This window comes from Schistocerca nitens, chromosome 5 (assembly GCF_023898315.1).
Source record: "Schistocerca nitens isolate TAMUIC-IGC-003100 chromosome 5, iqSchNite1.1, whole genome shotgun sequence".
Classification (NCBI taxonomy): Eukaryota; Metazoa; Arthropoda; class Insecta; order Orthoptera; family Acrididae; genus Schistocerca; species Schistocerca nitens.
In genome coordinates this window covers 229,459,510-229,478,057 of record NC_064618.1, presented here as the reverse complement: position 1 = coordinate 229,478,057, position 18,548 = coordinate 229,459,510, and the positions used below count along the sequence as shown (strand labels likewise).

The window sequence follows — 18,548 nt, the reverse complement described above, 5'->3', positions numbered from 1 at the left end:
TTCATGGCATGTCATCTGCCCTGATGCTACCCACTCCGACCAAGGGCCCTCCCCACAGACGCCACCCAGCCATAGCAAAGGCCACCTGGCAGGATGGCCATTGCCAGGAGACCCGATGTCCCAAGGTGACTGACATCTACTCCTTGGCGTACATGGGGAGTTAACGGAGGCCTCAGCATAGCTACCCCTGTGTGGTCAGGGGGCTACAACCAAAAGGGTACATGGCAGCCCCACCACAACGAACTGGCTACTGTGCTAGACATCAGGCGCAAATGAGCTAAGTAGTCCATTATCATCAACAGTGCAGAAAGTGATACTGCATAGAGGATGGAGGAAAACGCACTCAAGAGGGTGACCTCACTCAGCAGTTGGAGAACGAGTGGAAGTGCAGATCCACGTCGACAAATGATGCAAGAAGTCTCAGCACATTATGGACACTAGACACTATGCACCATGTAAGGCACCCTTCCCGAAGTGTCTTGCTCTACGGGAAAATTTTGAGAAATGGAGGTCAAGCTCTACAGGAGACCATAACATGAAGCTGAAATGTGTTAGACTCCTTTTAGTCACCTCTTACAACAGGCAGGAATACCTCAAGCCTATTCTAACCCCCGGACCTGCACGAGGAGGGGGGGGGGGGGGGGGGTGGCAGCAGCAAGGAGGAGAAACTGGGACAGGAGTTGCTGTACTAAGGTAGACAGTTCAACATAAGGAAGTGGCCAATCTGAAGGGAGGTAGACATTGAAAATTGTGACTGCCATAATCGTTCCCACTAACCACTATTGCTTTCAGGTTGGTTCACAGAGGGATCCAGTCACTAATGACACCTGAGCGAACTGAAGTCCAGACCCCGCCAGATGCGGCACACTTCTGACAGAATGCCTGAAAACCATGAGATGTTGGGGAGTGGACATCACAGAAGTGTGTTTCTTGAAGAGCAAGACAGGAGACAAGATGTATTTCCAGTAGATGACGACGGTATCTGTTGCAATTCCACTGGATGATCGTGTAGTGCATGCAGATTAGACGCAAAGAAGCTAGGAGGAGGTCATATCACTTGGTCGGTGGTCATCACAGACAAGGAAGGGGTGACACACAAATAAGATGTCAGACTCAGTTTCCAAAGGGGGAGATAGCACCTCTGGGGACAATGGGGTGGGAAGGGGGGCACCTTGTCTTGGGACATATGTTTCTTCTTTTTCCTCCTCCTCCTCCTCCTCCTCTTTCAGAGGTGGAGGAGGGCAGGGCACAAGGACAGGAAGGGGATAGGGGGACGGGACTGGGCTAAGGAAGAGGTGGGAATGTAACTTGGCAAAAGTTGAAGATACTGACACTGGATGGAGTATCATACTTTTGGCGAGCCTCAATATAAGACAGGCGATCGAAGGACTTTTACTCTTGGACCTTCTTTTCTCTCTTGTGAGGTGGGCAATGCAGCAAGTGAGTTGAGTGGCTCTCATGACAATTGACACACACAGGTGGCGGAACATTGGTGCTTCTTATGGAGTGGGTGTCCTGTCACCGCACAGAGGGTCTGCCGTACAGCGGGAAGACATATGCCCAAAACACAAGCACCAAAAGCATCTCATGGGTTGTGGGACATACAGCTTCATGTCACATCTGTAACATGTAACCTTGACCTTCTCTGGGAGTATATCCCCCTCAAAAGCCAGAATTGAGGTGCTGTATCACTGTGGTTGTCGTTTTGACCTTTCTGCACCGATCTAACAAAATGAACCCTGTGTTGATCCAGATTAGCTTAGAGTTCCTCATCAGTTTCCAGGATGAGGTCCCTATGAAAAATCACTCCCTGGATCATATTTAGAGACTGATGAGGAACAATAGACATTGGGATATTGCCAGGATGATCACAAGTATAAACAGCTGCAGATTAGGTACCAGAAGCAGCTTTGATCAACAGGGAGCCCGAACTCATCTTACTAAGAGACACCACTTCACCAAACTCATCCTCTATATTCTCTGCAAAAAAGTAATTTCTTTGCTGTGATCGTTAGGCACTGGACTCGCATTCGGGAGGACGACGGTTCAATCCCGCGTCCGGCCATCCTGATTTAGGTTTTCCGTGATTTCCCTAAATCACTACAGGCAAATGCCGGGATGGTTCCTTTGAAAGGGCACGGCCGATTTCCTTCCCCATCCTTCCCTAATCCTATGAGACCGATGACCTCTATGTCTGGTCTTCTTCACCAAAGAACCCAACCCTTTGCTGTGATTAATGTTTCCCCATGCGTCTTAGTACAGACGAGGTAGCAGGGAAAGTGTTTCTTCCTAAGACGGCAATCCTGTCCTCCCATGGTGTAGCCAGTGAAGGAAAAGCTGCTGGTCATATGAAGCAGCATTCAATGATCTTTCACCACTCAAAGAGATGGCCATTTGAGAATGGGCAAATTTTTGCAGTTTTGCAAGCATTGATACCACCCACTTCAATCAGGGGCTCTCACCATAGGCACCACTCAACCACAGCAAGGGCTGCCAGGCAACGGTGGCTGTTGCCAGGAGTCCCAATGCTCTAAGAAGACAAGCAACTTCTCCTTGGCAAACATGGGGAGGGAACAGCTCAGGTATCAGTAGTGTGATTTGTGTCGTCACGAGACTCAGCCAGATGAGTACATAACAGCCCCACCACACAGATTGGCTATACGTGCTGGTGACCTAGCAGGGTGGAAGGTGGCTACAGTGGGGAAGGGAGAGGTATCAGATTGTAGATGCTAGGGAGGGAGTTATTCCCCAAACAGCTCACACTATAAAAAGAAAATTTAGAAGTAGAAGTCAAATCTCATGCAGGGACCTAAACGCCAAAATGGGTGATAGAACACTCAGAAGGAACAAAATTGCAAGCAATACAGAGAACCCGGTGGACAGCCAGGTCGATATACATCAGAACATTGAGACAGGGGAAGGAGGGGGCAATGGGGAAGGAGTGAGGATAGGGAGAGAGCACAGGGTGAAGCAAACACAGCCAGGGAAACAAGAATGGGCTGCAATAGCTCAGGGCCCATGTGCACCACACACAATCTCACAAAAATACCGTGAGGCCCCAGGGGAGAGGGGTTGGGGATGGCAATGCAGTATTCTTGACTGACATTCAGGAGCATTTATCAGACAACTGTTTAAGATCAGTGCAAGTAAGTGTAAAATGATTTTTTTTTTCTTTAGGTCACATTATTGGCTTATAGGTCTGAATGATACTACCAGCTGTCAAGATTACACACATTGAGGCTGAATGAGTGTCATCTGAAGTAATCCCTAAGCCCAGAAAAACCCTTTGTAATACCTATGGCCTGAGCTGCAAAACACATGTGATAGAATGTGCTGGAATTTTTGCAGGTGGTGAACTGCACAGGGCACTGACAATAAGCGAATGTGATTCACAACGAAACAAATCTGTTTTGACAACAGAATACTATGTAAAGAAATACAACAAGGCTGATGTTAATTGTACCAGAAAGTATACACAATCAGGTGTTGAGATAGGCCCTTGACAGTGCATTTAGAATGATGAGTTACATGATGATTATAATAATTTAAAGAGACTGAACTGCAAGGTTACCAGTCATTATACTCATTTTAAGTCTGAAGAACTGCCAAAGTTGATGTACTGCTAATCTTTCTAGTCTTCTCATTTTTATTGTAATAGTTATTATTCAATTCCATGAGTCGGATTAAAAAGGAGAAGCAACACAGTAGTTTGGTGAAGATTTTTAGTTGTAAAGGTACGTTACAGGTGGGCAATGTGTGCCTACATGAAGGTGGACACCCCTGGGTAATTCCATGTTAAATCAACAATAATTTTACTCATTTCAGATTTTGATGGAACTTTGCACAAAGGCAGCAAACATACAGATTAAGAAAAAAAACCCAATTTTCTTAAAATCCATTGACTCATTTTGAAAATAAGGTGACGTAAAGTTGTCAAATATAAAAACCTATACCACCATAATTTCAAATTGGTGTGGCAACTCTCCTAATTAAGCTAAAATGGTGGGAGAGGACATTTTGCAGCATTTCCCATGAGCTTTCCTACAGTATATAACACAACACGGGTTTTAGATCATTTTTTTAAATGTAAATAAAAATATAAATGTTGAATTTCTCAAAAAGCAAATCTTAAAAAAAAATTTATATATAGTGGTTCACATTATTATTAACTAATTCCCTAACAAGGGAACCTCCCCATCGCACCCCCCTCAGATTTAGTTATAAGTTGGCACAGTGGATAGGCCTTGAAAAACTGAACACAGATCAATCAAGAAAACGAGAAGTTGTGTGGAACTATGAAAAAAATAAACATAATATACAAACTGAGTAGTCCATGCACAAGATAGGCAACATCAAGGCCAGTGTGAGCTCAGGAGCGTCGTGGTCCCGTGGTTAGCGTGAGCAGTTGCTGAACGAGAGGTCCTTGGTTCAAGTCTTCCCTTGAGTGAAAAATTCAATTTTTTTTATTTTCAGACAATTATCAAAGTTCAGGCACTCACACAATCAACTTTGCTCTCCAAAATTCCAGGACATTTCCAGATTTGCTTGGACATATGCAGGATTTGACAGTCTACATACGGAAAAATTTGAAAACATTAAAAACGCGTTTTGACAGAGCACAGGGAAAACTGAGCGACTGTGAAACTGTTGCATTCATTTGTTGCAGTTTATGTGACAAACTTATGTTTTCATCACTTTTTTGGGAGCGATTATCACATCCACAAACTAAATCGGGCAAGGCAGAAGAATCTTTTTACCCATTTGCCAAGTGTACAAGTTACTTGGGTTGACAACATATTCCTGTCACGTGACACACACATGCCGTCACTAGTGTCGTATAGAATGTATCAGACGTGTTTTCCTGTAGAGGAATCGGTTGACCTATGACCTTGCGATCAAATGTTTTCGGTTCCCATTCGAGAGGCACAGTTTCCCGGTGCGGTCGCAAAACACAGACACTGAACTTATTATAGTTAACACAGACGTCAATGAACGAACAGACAGATCATAACTTTGTGAAAATAAAGAAAGTAAACTTTTCACTCGAGGGAAGACTTGAACCAAGGACCTCTCGTTCTGCAGCTGCTCACGCTAACCACAGGACCACGGCGCTCCTGAGCTCACATTGTCCTTTATGTTGCCTATCTTGTACATGGACTACTCTGTTTGTATATTATGTTTATTTTTTTCATAGTTCCACACAACTTCTTGTTTCCTTGATTTATCTGTGTTCAGTTTTTCAAGGCCTATCCACTGTGCCAACATAACTAAATCTGAGGGGGATGCGATGGGGAGGTTCCCTTGTAAGTATGAAAGTGGGACTGTCATCATCATCATCATCATCATCATCATCATCATCATCTACAGATAACCACAGAATATCTGGTTTTATACGATATGTATAAGACAGTGATGGGCCTGCTGTGTGAAGGAAAGCAACAAACTTCATCAAGATCTTTGTCTTTTGTTAAAATATAAGGTAACCACCATTTCTTGCCTTACACAACAGTAACATAGCCATGAATGTCTTTCACAGCCAGACTTTCTGGACATTTTGTTAACTGTTTCATCAGTAGATTCTGATGTGTGTGAAAAAGGCTTTACCAATATTTTTGATGTACTTTATGCAATCAGTACAAAAGCATGTAACTTCTATGTCCCTTTTATGGGAACAGACTGACTAGAGCACTCTTCCAGAAATCTGTTTCAATGTACTAGTGTTGAAAATGCAAAACATACAGATGTAATGTTTTTAACAACCCAATCAAACACTTGTTGTTGTTGTTGTTGTTGAGTAAGAATTTGTCCTACAGCCTCCTTTGCAGACTTGCTTTTGTTGCTAATCTCTTTACAGTGCCACTGACATTATCACAAACCGCCTTTCCATGAGCAGAGGCAAAAAATGTTATTCTGCTTCAATATCAAAATAATCTTTGTGGAAGCATAAGTGCACAAAATTCTTTTTATTCTTGTACTGGGCTGCACTGTCATCCGAAAGGATTATCTTCTGTAGATCAGTCTGAAATATCATTTTTAAAAACTGAATTAAGTTTTTTTTTTTTTTTTTTTTTTTTTTTTTTGCAAACAGGAGACAGCTATGGTTTTATGCTGTAGACAAATTATTATATAAGTCATGTGCTCTGTTTTGTTCTCCCTGGGCCTCATCTTTGATCACAAAAAGTAACACACAACACATTCACTCTTATTGAAGTTTCCCTTCATTTCATTTAGGAAAGAGCTTTCCTGCTTTGCTAGAAAATCTGAGTATTAGTGTAGCCAGTTTTTCAGAAAATAATTCAATGAACTCAGATGAAGTCTTCTGCACTATTTCTAAGCTGCATCTGTCTACTGAAGCTCACCGTCGAAAAGTGATATTTTCAACCACATTATCATCAAATGTACTTTGTAGTGTTCTTTTTATTGGGTCACATCCTAGACAAGAACTACAGTTTCCTATAATGCAGTGGAATGGTGCTGAATTACACAGCACCTTTGCCAAACAGTGGTTGAGATACAGAGCCTAGAATTTCATTTGTATGAAATTTTGACGTGTAGTGCAAACATCTCAGGTGTGTTCCACTTTAACCAACTAAAATTTAGTGTTTTGGGCGAAGTTCTGCAAATTTAGAAAACCTGATCTTCATTGCTGGAAATTAAGCTTTGAGACCTTTATATGTCCCTTTTAAATTGCACAAAGTAAGTCTTTTAGATATTACCGTTCTATCTCAATCTTCCCCCTTCACAGTTACACAGTTTTTCTTCCCTGGCATTACTCTGACTATTACGTGATTTTCATAAAAATAAACAGTGTTTGCCCAACTCCCTGTGACAAATTCTTTCCTGTCTTTTGAAAAGGACTTTTTAATATACCTCTTTCCTTTAAAAGCCTTTTTTCTGGTGTACCATGTAGCTGAGCATGGAGAGCTGCATCAAACCAGTCTCAGGACTGAAGACCACAACAACACAACAACAACACCATGTAGCTGGGAGCATAAAATTCATGTATTAACTTCATAATACATCAAGATTCAGGAGAACAAGTTAGTAGCACTACTTTCTTCTCTATACAACTTTAACAAAAACTAGCTTTCAGGTTACCTATTACAGACTGTCCCAATGACAGATTCATTTGCTGAGGAATCCTCTGGATTAACAAATAATTGTTTAAATTGTTAATTTATTTACTGGTAAATTATTTATCTCTGCTCTAGAATATACACATTTTACAAAAATATTCTTTTTAGTGTAATGTGAATTTTTGAAACTTTATAAAGATGTGAACCTATGACAGCCCCACTTCTGTACTCAGGGAAAGTGTTAATGACGTTAAGCATTACAAGTAATTTTTTGAAAATTTGAGAAATTAAAAATTTAAATTTTCATTTAAATTTAAGTGAATTTATCTATCTATATTGAATCGTATATCATAAGAAAATTCATGGAAAATTCTGCAAAATGACACCTCTCCTACCATTTTAGCTTAATTATGAGAGTTGCTATAGCAATTTGAAATTATGACAATGTAGTGTTTTTTGGTAATTTTTGACAATTTCACATTGTCATATTTTCAAAATAGATCAACAGATTTTAATAAAATTGGCATTTCTCTTAATCTATAGGCCTATGTAGGCTTGCTTAGTGCCAACTTTCATCAAAATCTGAGATTGCGAGTTAAAATTAAAGTTAAAAGTGTAGTGATTTGACAGGGAATGACTCCTCCCCCTGTGAATGACAATCTACAGAAATAAGTGTCCCAGAGGACTATTAGCAGCACACATGCAAATGGGTCATGGAGCAATGCATGATCAGACCAGAGATTAGCTAACACTTTCAAGTGACTGCTATGGAAATTCTTGGACCCTCCACACTAACACTAGTGTGAAAATCAGTTTGCTTTAACCATCACTGGTCACAGATAACACTATATATAATGACTGCTGTATCCCAGCAGCAAGCACCATGGATCAAATATTTAATACTTTTATCAGTGTGTATACAATACTTCACCAGTATTGTCAAGCCCAAGAGACATGCCTGCCTGTATAGGTCATGCAAAGCTGTGCTCAGTCTAAATGAAGAACGGCTTGCCAGAAGTGAAAGATCTTCAGTATGACCTGTCTGTGAAATAATTAACCACCACTCAGGTTGTTGTTGTTGTGGTCTTCAGTCCTGAGACTGGTTTGATGCAGCTCTCCATGCTACTCTATCCTGTGCAAGCTTCTTCATCTCCCAGTACCTACTGCAACCTACATCCTTCTGAATCTGCTTAGTGTATTGATCTCTTGGTCTCCCTCTACGATTTTTACCCTCCACGCTGCCCTCCAATGCTAAATTTGTGATCCCTTGATGCCTCAAAACATGTCCTACCAACCGATCCCTTCTTCTAGTCAAGTTGTGCCACAAACTTCTCTTCTCCCCAATCCTATTCAATACCTCCTCATTAGTTACGTGATCTACCCACCTTATCTTCAGCATTCTTCTGTAGCACCACATTTCGAAAGCTTCTATTCTCTTCTTGTCCAAACTGGTTATCGTCCATGTTTCACTTCCATACATGGCTACACTCCATACAAATACTTTCAGAAACGACTTCCTGACACTTAAATCTATACTCGATGTTAACAAATTTCTCTTCTTCAGAAATGTTTTCCTTGCCATTGCCAGTCTAAATTTTATATCCTCTCTACTTCGACCATCATCAGTTATTTTACTCCCTAAATAGCAAAACTCCTTTACTACTTTAAGTGTCTCATTTCCTAATCTAATCCCCTCAGCATCACCTGATTTAATTTGACTACATTCCATTATCCTCGTTTTGCTTTTGTTGATGTTCATCTTATATCCTCCTTTCAAGACACTGTCCATTCCGTTCAACTGCTCTTCCAAGTCCTTTGCTGTCTCTGACAGAATTACAATGTCATCGGCGAACCTCAAAGTTTTTACTTCTTCTCCATGAATTTTAATACCTACACCGAATTTTTCTTTTGTTTCCTTTACTGCTTGCTCAATATACAGATTGAATAACATCGGGGAGAGGCTACAACCCTGTCTCACTCCTTTCCCAACCCCTGCTTCCCTTTCATGCCCCTCGACTCTTATAACTGCCATCTGGTTTCTGTACAAATTGTAAATAGCCTTTCGCTCCCTGTATTTTACCCCTGCCACCTTCAGAATTTGAAAGCGAGTATTCCAGTTAACGTTGTCAAAAGCTTTCTCTAAGTCTACAAATGCTAGAAACGTAGGTTTGCCTTTTCTTAATCTTTCTTCTAAGATAAGTCGTAAGGTTAGTATTGCCTCACGTGTTCCAACATTTCTACGGAATCCAAACTGATCTTCCCCGAGGTCCGCTTCTACCAGTTTTTCCATTCGTCTGTGAAGAATTCGCGTTAGTATTTTGCAGCTGTGACTTATTAAACTGATAGTTCGGTAATTTTCACATCTGTCAACACCTGCTTTCTTTGGTATTGGGATTATTATATTCTTCTTGAAGTCTGTGGGTATTTCGCCTGTCTCATACATCTTGCTCACCAGATGGTAGAGTTTTGTCATGACTGGCTCTCCCAAGGCCATCAGTAGTTCTAATGGAATGTTGTCTACTCCCGGGGCCTTGTTTCGACTCAGGTCTTTCAGTGCTCTGTCAAACTCTTCACGCAGTATCTTATCTCCCATTTCATCTTCATCTACATCCTCTTCCATTTCCATAATATTGTCCTCAAGTACATCGCCCTTGTATAAACCCTCTATATACTCCTTCCACCTTTCTGCCTTCCCTTCTTTGCTTAGAACTGGGTTGCCATCTGAGCTCTTGATATTCATACAAGTGGTTCTCTTCTCTCCAAAGGTCTCTTTAATTTTCCTGTAGGCAGTATCTATCTTACCCCTAGTGAGACAAGCCTCTACATCCTTACATTTGTCCTCTAGCCATCCCTGCTTAGCCATTTTGCACTTTCTGTCGATCTCATTTTTGAGACGTTTGTATTCCCTTTTGCCTGCTTCATTTCCTGCATTTTTATATTTTCTCCTTTCATCAATTAAATTCAATATTTCTTCTGTTACCCAAGGATTTCTATTCGCCCTCGTCTTTTTACCTACTTGATCCTCTGCTGCCTTCACTACTTCATCCCTCAGAGCCACCCATTCTTCTTCTACTGTATTTCTTTCCCCCATTCCTGTCAATTGTTCCCTTATGCTCTCCCTGAAACTCTTTACAACCTCTGGTTCTTTCAGTTTATCCAGGTCCCATCTCCTTAAATTCACACCTTTTTGCAGTTTCTTCAGTTTCAATCTGCAGTTCATAACCAATAGATTGTGGTCAGAATCCACATCTGCCCCTGGAAATGTCTTACAATTTAAAACCTGGTTCCTAAACCTCTGTCTTACCATTATATAATCTATCTGATACCTATTAGTATCTCCAGGATTCTTCCATGTATACAACCTTCTTTTATGATTCTTGAACCAAGTGTTAGCTATGATTAAGTTATGCTCTGTGCAAAATTCTACAAGGCGGCTTCCTCTTTCATTTCTTCCCCCCAATCCATATTCACCTACTATGTTTCCTTCTCTCCCTTTTCCTACTGACGAATTCCAGTCACCCATGACTATTAAATTTTCGTCTCCCTTCACTACCTGAATAATTTCTTTTATCTCGTCATACATTTCATCAATTTCTTCATCATCTGCAGAGCTAGTTGGCATATAAACTTGTACTACTGTAGTAGGCATGGGCTTTGTGTCTATCTTGGCCACAATAATGCGTTCACTATGCTGTTTGTAGTAGCTAACCCGCACTCCTATTTTTTTATTCATTATTAAACCTACTCCTGCATTACCCCTATTTGATTTTGTATTTATAACCCTGTAATCACCTGACCAAAAGTCTTGTTCCTCCTGCCACCGAACTTCACTAATTCCCACTATATCTAACTTTAACCTATCCATTTCCCTTTTTAAATTTTCTAACCTACCTGCCCGATTAAGGGATCTGACATTCCACGCTCCGATCCGTAGAATGCCAGTTTTCTTTCTCCTGATAACGACGTCCTCTTGAGTAGTCCCCGCCCGGAGATCCGAATGGGGGACTATTTTACCTCCGGAATATTTTACCCAAGAGTACGCCATCATCATTTAATCATACAGTAAAGCTGCATGTCCTCGGGAATAATTACGGCCGTAGTTTCCCCTTGCTTTCAGCCGTTCGCAGTACCAGCACAGCAAGGCCGTTTTGGTTAATGTTACAAGGCCAGATTAGTCAATCATCCAGACTGTTGCCCCTGCAACTACTGAAAAGGCTGCTGCCCCTCTTCAGGAACCACATGTTTGTCTGGCCTCTCAACAGATACCCCTCCGTTGTGGTTGCACCTACGGTACGGCCATCTGTATCGCTGAGGCACGCAAGCCTCCCCACCAACGGCAAGGTCCATGGTTCATGGGGGAAGACCACTCAGGTATTTACATGTTTAACAGCAGCCCAGAGTCGTCACAATATTTTGCATTCACATCATTTGCTGATTAGATGTAGACAGACTCTACAAGAGGTGAAAAAAATAACTTACCACTACAACGTCAACTAACACGGCAGTGGATGAGCATTTCCTAGACCTTACACAACTCTTACAGCTTATGTCACTACTTTTACATATTTAAGATAAGTTTTATTTCATTTGTATTAGACTATGAAGGTGACTTTTCCAGTGACCTAAAATAACACTTCTGTAAGTACAGTGAATGGTTTAACAGCAAACAAAAATTCTGAAAAATAATTCATTTAGGCCATTCCCTTCCATAAGAAAGACTCCTATTACTGACGAGTTAATCCACAATCTCTGGTCACGGTAATCTCTGGTCAAGCAAGGTATAAAACTTAAGTGGGTAAACTAATTACAATCAGAATGCCCAATATTCGTAGAAGTCTGGTGTTAATCCATATTCAAAGTCATTGCCCACTGTGGATAAAGTACAACTTAAATTGAAACTTCCTGGCAGATTAAAACTGTGTGTCAGACCGAGTTAGAGTCTTGGTCTGGCACACAGTTTTAATCTGCCAGGAAATTTCATATCAGAGCACACTCCACTGCAGAATGAAAACTTCATTCTGGTGACTTAAATTTTTCAACGGCGTAAATTTAAGTAATAACTACAGTCCACATCATAAAATATTTTTTAGCATATGCTAATATAGAGATTGGGGAAGGCAACATTTCAGTTGACTAAATGGTCTCAATACAACTAACAGCAATGTTATTTCAAAGGATATTGTGTGCAACATTGGCTCGGTTTCAAATAGTGCAGTACGTGACCTAAGTTCATGGCTTGTAGAAAAGCAATGATAAATCACAGTAACACTCAGTTTTTACAGTTCCTAACACACAATTCAACAAAACCTTATGTTTTAATTTCACAAAATGAGCATATGATTAATGAAACTAAACAGTTCAAATTTCTAGGTGTTCAGATACATAGTAGGCTGTCATGGAAAGCCCACATTCAGGCTTTTGTTCGAAGACTTAATACTGCCATTTTTACTATTCGAGTGGTATCTGAAGTGAGTGATCATACGACACAAAAATTAGTCTACTTTGCATATTTTCTTTCGCTTATGTCGTATGGTATTATATTTTGGAGTAACTCTTCCCATTCTAAAAGGATATTTTTGGCTCAGAAACTGGCAGTTTGGGCAATAAGTGGTGTAAGTTCACAAACCTCTTGTCGAGGCCTGTTCATTCCTTACTGTTATTTCTTGTGAACAACATTAGCTTAGTCCCAAGAATAAGCAGCTCTCACTCAGTTAATACTCAGCGCAAATCAAACCCGCATTTGGATAGGACTTCCTTAACTATTGCACAGAAAGAGATTTGCAGTATACTGCTGCATCAATTTTCAATAAGCTACCACTCAAATTCAAAAATCTTAGCAGTAATCCATGTGCTTTCAAATCTAAACTGAAGAGTTTCATCATAGGTCATTCCTATTCTGTCGAGTTCCTTGAAAAATTAAGCTGGTTCTTATTATATTGTTGATTGCATTTACTTAAACTTATGGACTTACTTTTTTTGGGTTCATCAACATTTATTTTTATCTATTTTACTTTTATGTTGTAATTTCATGTACTGACATGTTCCATGACCTTTGAGATTTGCTCCTCAAATTGGTCCTACGGAACTTTATGTGTAAATAAAAAAAATCCAATAATAATTTTATCAATAAATGTACCATACCAAGTTATTACCTGTGCTAATATAAGCTTCTATACTACAATCTATAAAACATTTCCAACAGACTTTAGTCCTCTCTAACTACCAGATTATGTCACCATAGTATTTAAAAAATAAGTAAACAATCTGAGCAACTTGGCTGAATTTACTCACCTGCCTCTTCTCAGTTAATTCACATTTATTCCCTAGCAACATTTTCTCTACATCAGCTGATGCATTTTCTTCAATGTTTCTAATCCAGTTTTTTATATTCTCAAAACTCTTCTCATTTGTAATATCATATACAAGCATAATACCCATTGCCCCTCTGTAATAAGCAGTGGTAATTGTGCGGAATCTTTCCTGACCAGCAGTATCCCTGAGAAAAAATTTTTATAAAATGTATGGTCAGTGCAAATAAGTTTTTTGTTGTATATAAAAATGTTAAGCAGTCAGTGACAGTTGTTACAGGGATGCATTGCACATGGTGAACCTAAAAGGAAGTCATCACTCTTAAAATTTGCTAGGAATTCACTCACTGTGACTAGATGTCTGTGTGAGCAAACAGAAATTGTCACAATTGTATTAATTTCTGTTACTGTGCATACTTCAGAGCAAGGTTTGTGTACAGCCTCAATGAACTGTTCATAAACACATCTACCATTAACTGTTTCCCTGCCAATCTCTCTCAAACTACAGTTAATGAATATCAGAAAATGTATGATTAATTGTCATATGAAATCAAATAAGCTATTGAAATAGGTGTTATACTATGTAGGACAGGTCAAATTGAAGTATCATTATGCCCTTACTTTCAAAACTTACCATATTTGTAATTTTATCTTCTTTCCGTCTAATTCTATGGTCCGTATTTTGAAATCTATACCTGTCAACAATAAAAACAACGGATAAGAACACACTATTTCTTCAGCACATCACGCCTGTTATTGAAAAAAGACACTTTTTGAGTTAATTTTAACATATGACGTTATCAACTAAATGATGACCCAAACCGTGGAGGAAACTGCGACAGCTTTATATTTGCACTACCACTTAATACACGTAAATTTAGTAACGCAGCGGTACGAAGCTTTCCAGGAAAATTATTTCTCCTGCTGAATTCTAAATCATACACATTCACTGAAAACAATTGCACCGCGAATAACACAAACTGGTATATGAAATATCAGTATAAAAATAAAATATACACTCAGATCATAACGCTGTCCTCTTTATCTTTTTTCCATTACAACTGTCAACGTCTTGACATTCTACTCGTAAGGTCAAAAAAACAAACCATAACCTACACTAAACATCCAAATATGCTTTAACAGACGAATAAAATGCAGTGAACGCAACAGTACGTCACAGTATCAAGAGTGTTTGTTCAAGACTTCACAAACCTGTCGCTTTCATACATTACTATTCAATTGGACCCTATGTATTCATCTGCAAGAGGACTATAGCTTACCTATTGTAGATATAAAAGTTGTGTTAAAAGCATCCTCAGAAAATCTAAATAACACACACGTTTTACCTACACCAGAATCACCTATCAAAAGTAATTTAAACAAGTAATCGTAGGTCTTTGCCATTGTTCACGTATTTTGATGCCCTGTTAAAACAACCTGTCATGGCCTCCTATAAGTCACTGAGTGTTGAATCAGCTATGCAGTGTCTGCTTGTAACATATGACATTGCAAACGTCAGAGACATTTAACAACTCAAAATTGTTTTAAGGCATCGAGTGTTCTTCCTTTTATGACCTCCCATTGAAACTTACTGCAAATGAATGCAGCATAAGTGCTGTGAATTATTTAAGTTCATGAGAGTAAAATTAAACTATTATTTATGAGAAATTAGAATACTCGTTCGTCTCCGATTTCGAGAGAATAGTTAATTATTTTTTGTTTGTGGAATAACAGTGAAATTATAATCTAGAAATGTGGTTTATTATCAGAATTCTTTCGACTACTGATGTTTTTTTTTTTTTTTTTTGCTGTCCCATCACTTTCTGGATGGCATATGATCTTTGCATGTGTTAACCAGAGGATCTTTGAACTGACAGGTGCCAATGCCAAAGCGTTAACTTAAGGCAAGGGAAAGAGCCGACGGAAGAGGCAGCCTTAGAGTACTAGCGTTCGAAGTGTGCAGTGTGTTGCAGCTTTTGACAACGTTTGACTAGAGAAAAATTGTGTTATTGTTTTTAAATGAAGTGTTTTTAAGCATTGTTCACCTCTCTACTCTCCGCTTTAGCAAAAAGTAAGTGATTACCTCGTTTCTAACCGGCTTTTAACTTTTCCACAACTTATCTCGTATTACGTTGACTTACCGGTGTACTCATTTTAATTATATGTAAATGCGTGTCTTGTCTATGATGACTGACAATAATCGTATAAAGTTAAGATAGCGTAAATCGTTCGCTGAGGTTGCAGACCAGTAGGCTGTTAGGTGCCATAAATGAAATACATAGTCGTTACTCCAGCGAAGCTTATTGTTAGTGAAAAGTTTACACCCAAAAACTGTCAATCAGGGGACGGGGTAGGAACATCAAAGAATGATATTAAATTTACACACTTTTAAGAGTTACATCTTAGAAGTCTTGTCTGTGCTGCATATAAGCTACGTGTCATGTTGTCATGTCATTTTTATTAAGTTGAGGTAGCATATTACTTCGTGATATATTTTAACACACCATTTCTCTCTTTTTCAGGCCATGAATACGTTAAAATTATTCCACACAGCTGCTAAAGTATGCAACAGACGGTACTCAACCGCAGTACATTTAAGACATTTAAACCACGCACAGGAAAGAGCATTAGAAGATAAATGTATCTTAGTAGACAACAGTGACAGGATGGTTGGCAGTGCAACAAAACGTGATTGTCACCTTGTAGGGAAAGATGGAAACTTACTACTACATCGTGCATTTAGTGTATTTATCTTCAATTCGAATAAGGAATTATTGCTCCAGAAGCGTTCTTCCCATAAAATAACATTCCCAAACTGCCTAACAAATGCATGTTGCAGTCATCCATTACATAACATTCCTGGGGAACGTGAAGAAGATGGGGCCATTGGAGTAAGACGTGCAGCTCAGCGGCGATTAAATCAAGAGTTAGGGATTCCTCCAGAACAGGCCACACTGGACGATTTGCATTATCTGACAAGGATACATTACAAAGCAGATACTGGCATATGGGGAGAACATGAGATAGATTATATCTTAATCCTAAACAAAGATGTTGATGTTAATCCCAATCCAGAAGAAGTAAGTGAAATAAGTTATGTTGCCAGAGAAAAATTCGATGAATTCATGAAGTCTTCAGTGACACCTTTGACTCCATGGTTTCATCTGATAGCTGACAAGTACTTGCGTCTGTGGTGGGACAATCTGAATCAGCTCAAGCAATTCCAGGATCATACAACAATTCATAGCTTTTGTTGAGATATGTTCTCACTAATGTTCAATAAGTTACTCATGTTCAGTTTTTCAATGGATGTAAAACTATTTTCACACCCTAAGATTGCAAGAAATAGAGTATCAGAGACATGTTACACATTCCATAATGCGCATGTATGTCAAAAATACCTGTACTGTTATCCCACCCCCATAAGCTGATTCCCCCTTCGCAGATGCAACAGCCTTCTTGGGATGCTTCAGTGAGTAGTTGAATATCTTGGTTTCAATGTTATTGAACCAGTATTGACACTGAATCTCAACATAGTTGCATTTTTTAAGACTGTGATGTTTGAGACTTTATACCATAGGCAGCCTTTTGTTATTTTGTATATTTTTACATAACCTTTTTTTACATTTTTAGATTGTGGTTTATTATGTTTCTTTACACTTTTTTTTGGAAATTCTCAAGTAATATGTATTCCAAGTACCTTTAAATAATAGGATGTCATTTATTTCTCATAATGTACCAAACTGTGACAGCTAAATTTCTTACCTGCATTATTATTTATACAGAAGTTTGATGTATATGACCCCAAGTAATAAAGAACTGATATCAATTTTCTTACTTTCGTATCAGAAAATTAGTTAACAAGTCAGAATATTTTATTACAAAAGCCGACTGCACCTCAAAGGAAGGTGGAGAAAGGCCATAACAAGATCTAGCTTTTTTAGTCACCATGTTAGCTCAGATAGTTCTGCTGTAAGGCTCACGTTTTACACATAAGTGTGGGGATAAGGGACTTTGCTTAGCTGGAGATGAATTGTTGGGGGGGGGGGGCTAAATGTAGACAAAAAGAAAACTAAGTTACATGTAATGACTGAAATTGTGAGTAGCACTGAAAAATATCAATAAAATCTGTTTTGAAATACTGCATAGATTGTTTACAGAGGGATCTGATGACACAAATAATCAGCACAGGCAGTATTGTGTGCATGTGCAATAAGATATGAGCAACCACCCCTCTGAGCTTGGCAGTGACAGTGTTGCTCATTACTGGCAGTATTTTCACTCAGTTATCTAACATAGTCTGTGTATAAGAATGTAAGTGCCATCTCACCCTCATAGGACTTTAATGTACATAATTTCTCATGTTGGCATGATTTAACAATATTATTGAATGTGTTAGAAGAAGTGAATTATTACTTATCAAAATTAATAAGATGGCAATTTAAGGTGTATGTGTGATGTAACGTGTAGATAATTGCGTGCCAATTCAATGCAGAAAGATTTTCTAACATACTGTTGTAGATTTCTTTCAATTTTGGTGCATCCAGTGACCCAGATAAAAATGGAAAACTAACAATTTGCAGAGGTATATGTGTATGTACACCATGAAGAAAGTTACAGGTCTGTAAAATTTGGAAATTGTGCATTTTATATGCACCTGTCTCAACATAAATGACTGTAATTCTGGTTCTAATCCAGGTACCCCAGTGAAACTTGTATTATTGAATAGCTAATGAGAAAAGCTGTACATCGATTTGCAACATGACAAGTTTCTAAGAATTTTCACACTAAGGTCATTGACCTAGATTTTAAAAAATCATTCAGTCTTTGTTTTTGTGGTAATATAAATGTTAAATATCAAGATGGTACACCAAAGGCATCATGCCCAAAAAAATTGTCAGCATCAGTATACTATCAAAATGCAGAAGATAGTGCACAAATTATAAAAAAATACAATTCATAAGTAATGTTGTACAAAAATGTAGTTCCAGTGGCATCATGAACCATTTGTAGTGTATTGTATTGAACTGGGGATCTAGAAACAATGGGGAGGCTTCGTCCACACAGTGGTACACAACCCCACAACAGGCTACAGCAGTCCACTTGCCCCATTGCTGCCCCGCACCAAACCCAGGGTTATTGTGCGGTTCGGCCCCAGTGGACC

The 18,548-nt window shown here is 39.1% G+C and overlaps 2 protein-coding genes across 2 annotated transcripts in view; one reads left to right on the top strand and one right to left on the bottom strand.

The window, feature by feature from the left end:
• Positions 1 to 14,874, bottom strand: part of LOC126260826 (ras-related protein Rab-8A) — a 75,438-nt gene extending 60,564 nt beyond the window's left edge. The window contains exons 1-3 of the mRNA XM_049958213.1: positions 14,665 to 14,874; positions 14,019 to 14,079; positions 13,368 to 13,572 (exon numbers count right to left, since the gene is read on the bottom strand). Coding sequence (XP_049814170.1) covers positions 13,368 to 13,572; positions 14,019 to 14,079; positions 14,665 to 14,788 — 390 coding nt within the window. The 5' untranslated portion in view covers positions 14,789 to 14,874. The remainder of the gene's footprint in view (positions 1 to 13,367; positions 13,573 to 14,018; positions 14,080 to 14,664) is intronic.
• Positions 14,875 to 15,253: 379 nt separating this feature from the next.
• Positions 15,254 to 17,213, top strand: LOC126260825 (isopentenyl-diphosphate Delta-isomerase 1). The gene is made up of 2 exons (XM_049958212.1): positions 15,254 to 15,455; positions 15,907 to 17,213. The coding sequence occupies exon 2, from the start codon at positions 15,910 to 15,912 to the stop codon at positions 16,639 to 16,641; it is 732 nt and encodes a 243-aa protein (XP_049814169.1). The 5' UTR covers positions 15,254 to 15,455; positions 15,907 to 15,909; the 3' UTR covers positions 16,642 to 17,213.
• Positions 17,214 to 18,548: the final 1,335 nt, after the last annotated feature.